Genomic DNA, 14,342 nt, shown 5'->3' with positions numbered 1-14,342 from the left:
TTAAGGGGATTCCAAAGCTCCATCCTTAGACCAGAGCATAATGCATTTTGCTTGCTGCGGTCAACAATTTTATTGCCATCAGCTTACAAAATGAACAAGTCCCACTCACATCCACCTTTTGGTTTTCAAAGGAACCAGAACTTGGCAGAGATTATGATAAATGTCTTAAATCTTGTCATCTTTTAATGATTGTACTGAGAATTCCACATTTTAATTGAATTCTATTGATATGCTCATCTTGCACTGCAAATTATATAATTTATCACTTGGGAGCAAAATAACATAGGCCTATGAGACAATAACAAAAACTTCCTCCTTATCATGATGCGTACCTGGGTGCAAGCAAACTATAAGAAACCAAAACATTGGATGCTTATAAAAAAGGATATGAAAAGAAACCAAATTTGCTGCAAAAACAAGTGGTCTCGATCTTCATAATATTAAATCATTATTTGTACAATATATAATCAAAATCTAAATGATTTAAAAACATCTTCATCGATTTGTTACTAATGTATCAGGCAATATCTAATCTAAGAAAATGAAAGGAAGTCCTGCCTACATTTAGGCATTAATTGCCTACTCTCTATGCTACCCCTAGAAAGATTTTAACCAAAACTTGGGCATCCTCCAGACATTTGCAATGTAAAATCACGTCCCTCTTTTGCATCATTAGGTGGTGGCAAGGCCTCAAACTTCTCAAATGTCAGGTCAAATCCAAGAATTTGACGTCGAATAATACCCGAATATAAATATATCACATCCCAATAAAGGACGAAGAAAAGATTATAGAAAGAGGGAAGATTTGTATTTTCTTTTCCAAGTATTAGATTTCAGTGAATAGATCTCAACGGTGGCTTCTGATAAATCTACCCAATTTATAACACAAACAAATCTTATGGGTTTGTAATCATCATAAGAATGATTATACTCGAATCCGAAATTGTCCCCCATACCCTTGTCTCAGGGACAAGAGAGGGGAAGAATGATTATACTGGGTTTCCATAACATAAGAGTTTTCGTTGGCATAGCTAAGCACAGCAAGCCGTTGCAAGAACCTATAAGTTCAAGACAATGTTTTCACTTCTTCTCTGGATATATCAGAGGAGAATCAAGCTTGGACGCTGTTTTCTCATGTGCTTCGTAGGTCATTGATCGAAGAGAATAAGTCACTGCATATTATTGGATTTGTTCTCTTTAACGTGATTGAGGTGCATCCTAACGAAGCTAGGACTTGTAAGTAAAGTGCTCCGAGATGTGGAAAGACATCGAAAATGCCCTATAAATTTACAAGATGATGTAAGTTTAAATAATAATATGTAATCGGTGCCTGATTACCTGCAGTGTGCTCTAATCTAACGAATAAGAAATTGTTGTCAAATTGTACTTGAATATCATTTCTTTTTTATCAATTTCATGTTCTATAATTTTTTCAACTTGTTAAGATTCTAAGATTTCAACTTGAAAATCTGGAGCTCAAATATTGAAAAAGGTTTATCATGAGCTCCAACATTGAAAAAGGAATAAGATTTATTAAGACGAGAGATGACTATCTCTTGTGTTTTTCATTCATTAATGTCACAATCTATCAAACTTAATACGGTGGCTGGAAATCATTTTTTTTAGACTAATGTCACTTTCCTTTAAAACATTCTTATAACTGAAGTTACTAAATACTATAATACTAATAATAATAATAATAAAAACTCTTTTGGTTTACAATTTAGCCAATGAATTTATAAACCGAAAAATTTAAAGCTGTTGAACCTGAAATCTCATTAAAACATTTTTCAATACATCTTAATCTCTCCTTCCTCATGGTTATCCTATAAATGACCATTTTCTAGGAAAATTAATTCTTGCAGCAGTACCAAAGTAGTCTGCCAACCAAACGAGAGACATCGTTCTTCCTTGAGTCGCAATGGCAAGTTTCAATAGTTATGTTGTTTTTGGAGTTTTAGTTATTATGGCAAGTGGAGCGGTCATGGCTCGTGATGTTGATCCCATCAAGGCAAACAACTGTGAAACTAAGATGACATTACATTGCGTCAATGAAGTTTTTACAAGTATATTCAAGACCGGAATTGTTACGGATAATTGTTGCATTGAGCTGATAGGACTTGGTAAATTTTGTCATGATGCATTAATCAAGAAAACTCTTGAAAATCCTCTATTTAAGAATAATGATACATCGGTGATCTTATCAAGAGGTGCACAAGTATGGAATAAGTGTACTTTAGTTAGCAAAGATGTTTCGCCCTCTCCTTCTCCTTATTAGGAAGGTTGAAAATTAAGTTTTATCAATAAATATTAAAAAAATATTACCTTTGTGATTTGCAATATTGTATCCTATGCTATTAAAGAAGTCATGATCCTAAACTTTTGATTCCAGCGCATTCATTGGGTTTTCAGGATTTGGAATGAGAAATCTTCTATAAACATTTCCTGCTACTTGCCTTTCCGAAGAATCAACACTCTCCACACAAACGGTGTCGGATATAGGAAATGTAGCTTGTTGCCTTGTCATCAACATCAGAAGAAGACACCTCTTGGAACTCATGCTCACCTTTAATAAACATATTAATTATAGGATTATCTATTTAATGTGGGATTTATCCAAGGGCTGCAAGTAAAAGTAAATCCTACTTTAGCCTGCATTTGTAATTGACAAATCATGTTCATTCTATCAACCCTAATTTTGCTCGACATTGGCATGAAAAGAAATAGTGAATTGCTAGGGCATTTCCTAAAAAGATTTGGTCCCAAGGTACTTTACTCCTAAAGAGTTTCCATGAATTTCGTGGTTTTTATTCTGTTTTAAGAATTCTCAAGTAACGGCATTTGAGTATATCATTTAATGATAAGTATTTGTATTTTTCATTTAAAAAGTTGAGTTCTGATCTTTTTATTCAAATTAAAAGAAAGAGAATCTCTGAAGAATATTAGACAATGACCAATATTTTAGCCAGGTTTTGGAAATCCAACTCTATTAGGGACAGAAAGAGACCAGTTCATATGGGCAACTAAATTAAGGAATAAAGAAGAATTCAAAAGGTAAAAAGAAAAGATAGCCTAATTAAAACTAGATTACGATGTAATCTACACATTCTGTTTCATATTTTCTTCAAAAGATAGAGTTGGAAGAAATGATAAAAAGTTGGTCGTTCAGTGCCTAGGCGGAATCATATATTAATCAAAGAGTTTGATCGGCTACCCATCCATGGAGGGTGGGGGTCCCTTTTCCCAAGGGTAAGGGTGGAGCACAAGATCTTCACAAAGAAGAAGGTTAAACTCTAGCTCTTTGAGGCATCCGTTGGCAACATTCGACCACTTTAGTGCCCCTCTTGGTTACAAGACCACGTTACCGAGCTCGGCACTTATACAACTCATGCCCATCCTTAAAAAAAATATTAATTATTGGATTATCCATTTAATGTGGGACTTTTTTCTGAGGACTGCAACTAAAAGCAAATCCCACTTCACCTTGCATTTGTAATTGGCAAATCATGTTCAGTCTATCAACCTTAATTTGGCTCGACAGTCGTTCAAAAGAAATAAAACGATAGCGGCCTCTAGGAGTGAACAATTTTCAATTTTTAATCAAATTAACTGAAAACGATTTGATTATGAGATTAAATTTTACTTCTTATTTGAGTTTTTATTATCATATAGAGGCGGGAAAATATGCAAAAAATCATACCAGAGCATTTGCATTCGTCACTAAGACAAATTTCAATGTATATTAATTGTTTAATTGCAATAAGTGTACAAAAAATATAAATTCAATGCTATTTCGTTACAACAAAACATAAAATTACCATGATGTCTTTCTTTTCCCTTTTCCTTTTGTAGGCAGAAGAAAAGAATATGAGACATCAAGGCCTTGTTGAGATCGGCTAACTCATTGTGATTGATTAAGTACAATATTTGTGAAGATAAACAAAGCTTCAGATGGTTTAGAAAAAGTCACATGATGATTAGCTCCTTTTACAGTCATGAAATTCAATAAATTGTCGTACGAGTACATCCAACCTCCACCCTATCCATTAATCAGACAAATTAATATGATATTGATTAAGAAGAAAATGATAAATAAATAATTAAGTAAAATACAAATGGAGAAACCAAAAACCTTGTTTTCATGATTCCAGGCTTCATCTTTTGTCAAATTCAAATTCATATCCTTGGCTAACTTGTTAACATGGTTTAAGGTTCCAATGGTTGGCACTATAGCATCTTGGTCTCCACTGTAACATGATATTGGATGAAAAGATAAAAGAAAATAACGTAAATAAGTCAGCCACGTAATTTCTGTTTAATATATTTACTAAAACTTGTTTTAGTCTCAAGTAAGAAACATATTATACATATATATAATGCAAACCTGAATATTGTAATAGGGATAGATTGTTGGAGAATCTTTTTCAATGCAGGCAGCATGTCAATGTCTTTATCAGCATCACTATATTTAAGACCACTTTTCCTAGTAGATTATGAAGATTTTAAAAAGAAAAACAAAGAGTATAAACATTAGTTACAGGTCACTGGACGAGATCCTAATGTGCAAAATTTTCTAAATAAGAGAACTTACTCAAAACAACCCTTCCATTGGTACCCTAAATTGGTTCGATTCCCATGAAAAGCTTTTTGAACTTCCGGAATGTTGAAATAGAAATCTGCCCTAAAAGGAATGCACATATCTACTTCAAAACTAACCTTCGTAACCTGTAGCAGCAGAGAAAATGATTAATATATAAATTATAAATAAAAGAAAAGCGAATACGTTTCATAATAATACACAGAGAAACAACATGAATACCTCCTTTCCTAACACAAGGTCTTCCCATTTTTCATCACAAGGGTCTCGAAGAACATCAAAGCGTCTTGCCTTAGCTACATTCGTGGAAGATACAATAAAAGCAGCCATTTCGGCTTTATCCATGGCTTGTTGGCATGGTTCAGACCATTTGGTAGCATTATTGGAATAGTTGTCTTCGTCAATTCCATTGCATTCTTTCAAGATTTGTTGGTGTAAGTTAATATTAATCATCCCACGTGACCAAAAGAAATCATATACTGCAAGAGTGTCTAGCTTATTACGAAGAAGTGGATTCCCCAACTATTTAAAGATAAAAAGAAAAAAAAGACCTAAAATTGTCAGAAAAATATTTCTTTGAGACAACTAATTACGCAAAAGGACTTAAGAGTGGTTAGATCAAGATATTTCTTACTGCCAATCCTTTGATGTTGAACTTGGAACTGTTTGATTGGTTGTTATTGTAATCGAGCAAGGAATTAGCGAAATTGGGTATGAAGTGCCCTGAGAAAAATTAACACTTTTATAAGTGAAATGAAATTTATATATAAAAGGTTACGACATGCAAACCGAAAAGAAACATATTTTTTAGGGGTCATAATTTCTATTCAATTTTCATGAACAGCGAATTAATTCTTCATCAAATTCTAAACTAAATGAAACTACAACGAACTTTTTTGACTTTCAGATGGAAAAATGAAATGATTATTTTTCGAACCTGCATAGCTTGATCCGCCAAGATATAAATCTCTAGACTTAAAATTCGGGTGCTTTTCAAACCATTGGAGTATGAATGTAAGCAAGTCTTTATCTATAAAATACAATGAAGGAAAATTTTATTAAATATTGACACAAAAAAAGAAAATAAGGAAATTATTGGGTTGAACATGAGCTTACTAGTACTATCATCTCCAACTTCGTAGTCCCTGCTTGTGTTTGAGTAGGACCATCCCACTCCAATAGGGGAATCAACAAATAGGAGATTTGTCACTAAAATATGTGAATAGCAAAAGTCAATAGCTATTGAAACAAATCTATACGTCAAGTTCTAAGTTACAAGCATAATATCAACCTTTGATCCAAGAATATGGATTTCTTTGAAGACCATGAGCATTAGCTGTAGTAATGAAAGGACCAACACTTAAAAATCCATCTCCAACTGAACCACAGCCTGGTCCTGAACATATAATCAATTTTAAACTTTTTCTTGTCATTTGTCAATACATTAAAAAATATTGCTACCTAACATGGATTCATAAGTTTGAAATAAAAACCAAACAAAATTAAGGAGCAATACAAAAGCCTAACCTCCCGTTAGCCAAATAGTGAGAGGTAGATTCATTGGATCTTTTTCAGCTTCAACAAAATAATAGAACAGACTTCTACCGGCCTTTGCATCAATGTCAATGTAGCCAGAAAATTGTCTAAAAGTAACATTTGGTTGTCCGGGCAATTTTTCGATTAGATCATTCATGGGAAATCCATTAACACCGCCAAACGCGAACAGGAAAAGGCCAAGAAGGAATATCCTGTTATCCATTGACAATAGATTGAGATCTTAGAATAAGAGAAGAACAGAGATTGCAAATATTTGCTTATTTTTATTGAGTAATCTACAATTCCATTGAAAATATATATATAGTGGTTTCAATTTTCTTTTTTTGTTTCTAAGTAAACAAAATCTCGTTGGAACAATACCCTGGCTTCCAAGGGTAATAACAACTTTTATTTTCTTTTGAGACAAGTAATTTTGATGTTACTATAGCTTATTTAAGTGTTCAGTGGTTTAGTTTGTTGCAACAAATCAATGTCAGATATGGAGGAATACAGCACTTACAACATCACTTTTTATGAGAAAAAGATGATAGCTCGAGAAAGGAAATATAAATGGAGTGACAACCTATTTAGAATCGAGAATCTTTCTTTTTGGTTTTCTAAATATAAGAGGTGGCTTGACTTAGAAATACAAGAACCACTTGTTTGTTTTTTATGACGAGATATGTTTCCTAAAATTATCAATTGAAGTTCTTACTTAATAATTGAATACAACGAGATTTATTTACTTTTCTTTTCTCGAAGGGTAAGGGACTAGCCCATTAATTGTGTAAATCGTTTCTTTTCAACAACTAGTTTAACTTCGTCAAGTTTTGGCCCATTTAATTGTTATTAATATTCTCAACGATCCAACAAAATATGCATATTCAGTTGCCAGTTTCCATATCATTTTCTGCATGAAGCTCAACTTTAGTCCATCTTCTGTACAACGCAATGAACAATAGGGCACCAGCTTGGCAGGAGAGACCGCATATTAAGCCCATCCACAAACCCTAAAGAACAACAAAGCATAAAGGGAATCCTAAGGAAGATTAATTAACCTGATAAGACTCCCTGAAAAGATCAAAAGCTCGGCTGTCATTGAGCCAGATTTCTTTATAATTGAAGAGCTGTTACTAAAGAAATCAGCCCAAATATTATGAGCAAATGCTAAAGCAAGGACAACTGCAAGAGCGAGGATGATGGAAAGCTTGAGTGTGACAGCCGTGGCATTCTTAGCCCGCGTACGATGTCCAGCTCCCAACTCATTTGAAACCCTTGTGCTGTAAAATATTTTTGCTTTTCTCAGTGTGTAAAATCTTAGAGATCAATAAACAAATGGGAGAAGATACTCAACAAACTAACCTTGCTGCAGCACTATGGCCTTAAGTTATCATGTAGGCAATATCCTTTTTGAACAAAAAAAAAAAGAATCATGTAAGCAATAGCTTCAAAAAATTCACCATGTCAACTATCAAAATGATTAAAATTAACGGAATATGTAACACGGACTCTTCAATTTATCTCAACTTATTTGTATCCGATAGTTTTTGAATACTTTATTATTCATACGGGGTATTGACACTTGTATCTACAAAATTAATGTAAAAATTTGTCAAAAACATGATGTATCCTTATGTAATACCCGTCCATGTAACAGAATATAGTCAATACATATTTGAAAACTATAGTGCCAAGCTTTACCACATTGCAATCAATGAAGTAGTTACATCTGAATTAGGCATCAAGCCAGCTAACAACACAAGAAGCTTAGAAACATGAGAGAAAGACTTATAATTGGCTAGCTCGAATATTGAAAAATGTTAATCTCGAGCTCAAATATTGAAAAGGGAATGGATTCATTCATATTTGCTGCATTAAATTCACAAACTATCAAACTTAACATGGTGGCCAGAAAATTTTTTTTTTTTGAGACTAATGTAACTCTCCTTTGAAACGTTTTGATAACTGAAGAATTATTGAATGCTATACTAATAAAAAAACTCTTCTGCTTGAAAATTTAACGAATTAATTCATAAAACAAAAACTTTAATGCTATTGAACCTGAAATCTCTTTAAAACGTTTTTAAATACATCTTAGTCTCTCCTTCCTCATGGTTATCCTATAAATAAACATTTTCTAGGCAAATTAATTCTTGCAGCAGTACCAAAGTATTCTGCCAACCAAAACGAGAGACATCAATTACTCCTTGAGTCGCAATGGCAAGTTTCAATAGTTATGTTGCTTTTGGAGTTTTGGTTATTATGGCAAGTGGAGCGGTCATGGCTCGTGATGTTGATCCCATCAAGGCAAATAACTGTGAAACTAAGATGACATTGCGTTGTGTCAATGAAGTTTTTGCAAGTATATTCAAGACCGGAATTGTTACGGATCATTGTTGCATTGAGCTTATAGGACTCGGTAAATTTTGTCATGATGCATTAATCAAGAAAACTCTTGAAAATCCTCTATTTAAGAATAATGATACATCGGTGATCTTATCAAGAGGTGCACAAGTATGGAATAAGTGCACTTTAGTTAAAAAAGATGTTTCGCCCTCTCCTTCTCCATATTAGGAAGGTTGAAAATTTAGTTTTATCAATAAATATTAAAAAAATATTACCTTTGTGATTTGCAATATTGTATCCTATGGTATTAAAGAAATCATGATCCTAAACTTTTGATTTCAACGCATTTGTTGGGTTTTCAGGATTTGGAATGAGAAATCTTCAAAGAGCGGAGACATTAATGTTACATAACAAAATATTTTAATAAATTATAACAAAGCGATAACATATCATACAGTGGCTTCCATGTTTTTGGGCTTGTTTTAGAAGTGTTTCATATATACTGTTTTTTTTTTAGGAGCAATTATGCCACAAAAGGGTTTGTGTTGTGTACGATTTTGATTAGGGTTAAATTTCGATTTCATATTTCAACACTGACTTTTGTTATGAATTGTGGATTTGAATTTTGAGTCAAGATGAGAACCAGATTATTTATGATGATTTTTATTAATTTTATTGATGGAAAAATCAATGGAATTCCATAAGTAATTAATTACCTCATCACCGATAAAATTCATAAGTAAATTCAATAGTTTTCTACGGATTGATACTATAATTACCAACCGATTAGTCTACTTGTCTAACTATTTTTTTGACTTTGTCAACGAAAATTTTCGTTGAAATTTTAAAATTTTTCTTGATGAAATTTTTTAATTTTTCAACCATTGGCGTTGCTTACTACATTTTGCACAAACCTTTTCTATGGAATTTTGTTGCAAAAAGTCAATTTTTTTGCAGGGCTAAAATTGGATTAATCATTTAAAAAGGTCTTACTCTAATTTAATTCAAAATATATTAAAATGACATCATGATTTGAACAAAAATACCATTATATGTATGGAAATTTGACTTTTTCCTACAAAAAATTTCGTCAGAAACAATCAGCTTCTTTGTAATATTAAAATATGTTATTACTTAAAAAAATTGGCCTTAATTTAATTTAATTTTAAAATTTACAAGAGTGACCCTAAATAAAGTGAGTTGTCTACAAATATAATTGTATTAGCAACGGAATAATTCAAAAGAAATAATAATTTGAATGTCTTTTTTGGATAAATGCAAATCAATTTCATTACTATCTTTCAATTTCTTAGTTTATGCAATGATAACGAAAGCAGAACTTTGGTCAAAATATAGTTTATGTCGAGCTTTGTCGTGTGAGCTTGTAATCTGTGGTATTAAGTGGGCAAACGAGAGGCTAACCTTTGCCAGACGATTGAAACATGGAACTCACTTGACTTGTTAATTGAATTCAATTAATATTCCACATATGCTAGCAAAGAGGATTATCATGATTGGTCACTTGGGAACACAATAACATTGGCCTATAGACAATAACAAAGAACTTCCTCTTATCATGATGCATACCTAGGTGTAAACAAACTATAAGAAACCCAAACATTGGATACATATAAAATAGGATATTAAAAGAAACCAAATTTGCTAGAAAAACATGTGGTCTCAATCTTCATAAAATTAAATCATTATTTGTACAATAAATAATCAAAATCTATATGATATAAAAACATCTTCATCAATTTGTTACTAATGTTGTCAAACAGTATCTAATCTAAGAAATGAAAGGAAGTCCTGTCTATATTTAGACATAGAAGAAAAACTAGAAAGAAACCAATTTGATAATTGAACACCCAAGCAAGTCTTCTACAGGTATCCATTGCATATGTCAGCAAGCGCCTTCATCTTCAAGTAATGCAATATCGAACTTCATCAATTGCCTAGTTTCATGCCATCACAAGCCATCAGAATTTGGTGAAACCAAACTCTTCATATATGTTATTGTTCAAGACAATTGCCTTATACCACCAACTTTTAATCTTCTGAATGTGCCTTTGACCGAATCATACAATCGATATCTTCTTGGCTTTCCATCCATTACAAAGAAATGCACATTTTCACTATAAGCGATGAGGACTTCACCATTTTTCATAATGCATATTGGCACCAAACTATGTGAATATGGCAATGTTTCCAGATTCATAATGGTCATGAACTTTATCCAACTTCTTTTCATATAACGTGCAAGTCCAGGAACCCGTCCGTATCGACATAAAATGGAGTCGCCACCAATATTTTTAGTTTATGTGTGATTGGTCACTTATTAAACTTGTTCTGTTACATGAGATCCTAAATTGATTTTAGGTCTATCTAAAGAATAAAACCTAGTTTGTGAGTTTTCTTGAGTTGGGTTCAGAAAAATGGTTATGCACGAAGAAAGATTAGCACCCCATGACACCTATTGTGTGGCTAGTTCTAAATAATCAATTATTATCATATTTTAACCTTAATTTTTAATTTTATTCTTATATATTTCCTTTATCATTATTCTTTATTTAATTTTTTAATTCTTATTCTTCGTTAAGTATTGGAGACTTTTCTAATACCCCTCCAATGCTTTGGTAGGTATTTTTTAAAAATCCTCTTTACCTCGAGAGTATTCGAAAAGACATGCTTATACCTTCGAAAAGGCTTCGCCATCAGGTTTTACTTATTCATAATGATTTTTAGTTTTTGATTTTATATATTTTATTTTTTCTTGTTCTTCTTTTTCCCTCTTTTTTACTAAATTATTGACATTATTTATTTATTATTATTTTCTTATCGATATGTGAATGAAATCTCCATCTCAGAAAAATTTTCCAAGGCCACCCAACACTTTAGTGAAGTCTAGAAATTTCTCCTCACCTCAAGAAAGCTCATCTCTACAAGCCCCTAAGAAGATCCCATCGTTGGAGATTGCCACTCACAAACCACATATATACTATTAATGCACATGATGCAACCATGAAATGATAAAATAATTTTTCAATTTTAAATAATGAAAAAATCACCTCGTATCAAAAAAATTATTCATAGAACATTCTAACACTTTGGTGAAGTGTAGAAGTTTTTCCTCACTTAGGAAATTCTCAAAAGAATTCGTCTCTACAAACTTCTCAAGAAGGTCCCAGCATCGGGGTTTTATACCCATTTGCAAAGTAATTGTCTCATATATGATGCAAAATCATGGATGATGCAAAGTGAATGCATTAATAAATGTGATGTTTAATTTACAACTTTGAGATTATATAATTGATTTTTTTTTTTTTTAATTGAACACTTTTTATTTTTATTATATTTTGAAATGATTACTTTAATTCATAGATTTTTGGAATATAAAATTAGGATTATTCAAATGCTTTGGTAAAATCCTAATAAAATTCTTTCGTTAAGAAAGGTGATTCGGAAATACAACTGTTCACATTCTTGGACCACATTCCATCATCGAATCAACTCAAATAACACATTTTTATTTTTATTCACTAAACATCTTTTAATATTCTATCATTATTATTATTATTTATCACATAATAAACTAGTTGTTAAATATTCTATTTGTCTATGTATTAATAACCATATAAAAATATGTTTTATATGTTTCTGAACATGTCTATATAAATTTCATGTATTAGTCTACTTCTATCTTTATATTTCTATTATTATATAAATACACATCATTGACATATTTTAGAGAAACAAATCACTAGTATTGTTGAATACCAACTAAAGATAAAAAACATGGCAAATAATTTGGGTTAGTCTGACCCAAAATTGTATGGACTTGTGAAGAAGACTCTGTACTGCCCAAGGCCACTGGATATCAACCAATAATATGCGGGCCTATCTCAAGCTCCTTCAGGCTCACTCTTGGCTTGGGAGGCCCGTTTGCTGCTCAAAGGTGGGGCCGCAACAATTTCAAACGGCGCCGTCTGGGAAGTATTGGGCCCTTGGCCTTTCCACCCTTTAAAACGGTGTCGTTTTGGGTGGTTTTCTCTTAAAACCCTGACTATAAAATTCCTCTTTTCTTTCTAGGCGGCGCCTCCTCTGTACCTCTATCAACCGTAGCTGAAACGCCTCCACTGCTCCGCCACTTTCCTTCATTCCTCGAGACAAAGGCCCCCTTCTTTCCTCCACAACCTTCGTTTTAAACGGTACGAAAGAGCCCCTCCAAAGATCCTTTTCTGCTATCCTTCTGGTATTTTGATTGTGGTTTTCGGCTGCTAGAGATGCTAGTTTTTTTTTTTTTGTGTTTTTATAGGAGACTCTCTAGGGGTTTTTCTGATCTTTTTTTTCCGCCCCGTTTCTATATTTTCTTCTTTTATTTACAGGCGGGGAGGAGGATTTAGAAAACCTTCCTCCCACGCTTGCTGCCATTGGTAGCGCCTTGGATGCTGCCAATGGCAGCATACTCGGGTTCGGTAGCTTGCTGCCCTACCAAACCTTTGTTTTTTTTTTTCCGAAAACTTCCGTTTTCCTGTAATCCGGGGAATGTAAAATGGCAAGGGTAAAACCCTTTCTTGGGGAGAGGGGAAGGCTGTCATGGTAGCCAGCTAAGTGACTGCCATGGCAGCAAGGTCAAAGTTTTTTTACCGTCTTTCCCTTTTTTCATTTATTATTATTTATTTTACTTACTGTATTACGTGAATTATTTTTGGTTTTCCCATAAATATGAGAAGAATCCGAAGGATGTTTTGTTTTATTTTCATTTTGCTATGTTTTTGAGGGAGTTGGAGAAAATCTGTAAAATCTTGTATGCTGTATGTACTCGATCCTGTGTGACTGTGTCTATCTTTTTAATACAAAATTTACCATTCGTTGTTTTCATTTTGGGTTTGGATTTATATGTTAAATTTGTCATTTTTAATGCTGTCTGTGGATTTGCTCCTAGATACTAAGAAAATGTGTGCTTAATTTGAATAATTAGTTTAAAATGAGTCTGAGTAGAATTGAAGGAATAGAATCTTACAAGAAGTACTTCATAATTGGTTTTCTGTTATATCAAATGTTCTAGAATATATTCAATTTTTTCACAGCACTTGTATAGAGAGAAATTTCTAAAATTGTTGAACTAATTGCTTGTTTGTTCTCATAATGTTATAGGTTTATTCTAACAAATCTGAGAAGAGTTGACAAAAAATAAACAACATTTTGGTAATGGCGTCTAGGGTTTCACTAAAGAGCAAAGGCAAAGCAGGGAAGGGATCTAAAGGCTCGGAGGAGAAATCGATTGCGCAATGCTTTAAGGAGTGGAGCACATGGACCATGAAGAAGGCCAAAGTGGTAACACATTATGGCTTCATTCCTTTGGTGATCATCATCGGCATGAACTCTGAGCCCAAGCCCCAAATTTATCAACTCCTAAGCCCCGTTTGATTCGGTTGCCTTTTTTCGAACACCCAGATCTTGGTCTTGCACTTTGTGTAATGGATGGAGCCTATTTGTCGAAACTACACAGTGTTATGTTTAGAGGTATGATGTTGGATTTATTTATATAAGCCTATGAATTAATAATTATGAATGGTACATTTTATAAAAATTTGGATCTTACTTTTACCCAATGATTGAGATGAAGTTATTAGATATCTACATGAGTTGTTGATGAAGTTTTAAGTATATATCAATTGTTTAAATGCAAAAACTGTAGAACAAACATAAATTGTTGATGAAAGAAAGGTTCATAGAAATAGCACTACCCTCCCTAAAGCATTTCCTGGTACTTGCTAATTCAAAGAATCAACACTTTCCACGCAAACGTTGTCAGACATAGGAAATGTAGGTTGTTGCCTTCTCATCAACATTCTCGTCA

General features: G+C 32.9%; 3 protein-coding genes across 4 annotated transcripts; 2 read left to right on the top strand and 1 right to left on the bottom strand.

The window, feature by feature from the left end:
- Positions 1–1,921: 1,921 nt before the first annotated feature.
- On the top strand, positions 1,922–2,278 carry LOC148761506 (protein DOWN-REGULATED IN DIF1 11-like). Its single transcript, XM_088808621.1, has one exon. It carries the CDS (start codon positions 1,922–1,924, stop codon positions 2,276–2,278), a length of 357 nt encoding a protein of 118 aa, XP_088664747.1.
- Positions 2,279–3,901: 1,623 nt separating this feature from the next.
- LOC18593958 (serine carboxypeptidase-like 44) lies at positions 3,902–6,356 on the bottom strand. Its single transcript, XM_007021386.3, has 10 exons — positions 6,125–6,356; positions 5,889–5,993; positions 5,714–5,806; positions 5,535–5,627; positions 5,232–5,320; positions 4,820–5,119; positions 4,592–4,725; positions 4,385–4,483; positions 4,133–4,247; positions 3,902–4,039 (listed from the first exon to the last, which is right to left on the bottom strand). Exons 1-10 carry the CDS (start codon positions 6,354–6,356, stop codon positions 3,902–3,904), a joined length of 1,398 nt encoding a protein of 465 aa, XP_007021448.3.
- A 6,192-nt stretch (positions 6,357–12,548) lies between these two features.
- Positions 12,549–14,094, top strand: LOC18593948 (mitochondrial import receptor subunit TOM7-1-like). Of its 2 annotated transcripts, none has more exons than XM_018125090.2 (2): positions 12,549–12,687; positions 13,637–14,094. In XM_018125090.2, exon 2 carries the CDS (start codon positions 13,691–13,693, stop codon positions 13,907–13,909), a length of 219 nt encoding a protein of 72 aa, XP_017980579.1. In that variant the 5' UTR covers positions 12,549–12,687; positions 13,637–13,690; the 3' UTR covers positions 13,910–14,094. The 2 variants fall into 2 exon arrangements, with proteins under 2 accessions (XP_017980579.1, XP_088663980.1); XM_088807854.1 differs by having other exon boundaries at positions 12,570–12,731.
- Positions 14,095–14,342: the final 248 nt, after the last annotated feature.

This window comes from Theobroma cacao, chromosome 7 (assembly GCF_053813885.1).
Source record: "Theobroma cacao isolate CCN51 chromosome 7, ASM5381388v1, whole genome shotgun sequence".
NCBI lineage: Eukaryota > Viridiplantae > Streptophyta > Magnoliopsida > Malvales > Malvaceae > Theobroma > Theobroma cacao.
Note: the sequence above shows the minus strand (reverse complement) of the source record. Positions and strands in the feature narration are given on the sequence as shown.

Excerpts from the sequence above, each read along its gene's own strand:
- LOC18593948 (XM_018125090.2), top strand. The coding sequence starts at position 13,691 with ATGGCGTCTAGGGTTTCACTAAAGAGCAAAGGCAAAGCAGGGAAGGGA.
- LOC18593958 (XM_007021386.3), bottom strand. The coding sequence starts at position 6,356 with ATGGATAACAGGATATTCCTTCTTGGCCTTTTCCTGTTCGCGTTTGGC. Across the intron at positions 5,994-6,124 it reads CACTATTTGGCTAACGGGAG|GACCAGGCTGTGGTTCAGTT; the intron begins GTTAGGCTTTTG and ends TTATATGTTCAG. Across the intron at positions 4,726-4,819 it reads ACCTTGTGTTAGGAAAGGAG|GTTACGAAGGTTAGTTTTGA; the intron begins GTATTCATGTTG and ends CTGCTGCTACAG.
- LOC148761506 (XM_088808621.1), top strand. The coding sequence starts at position 1,922 with ATGGCAAGTTTCAATAGTTATGTTGTTTTTGGAGTTTTAGTTATTATG.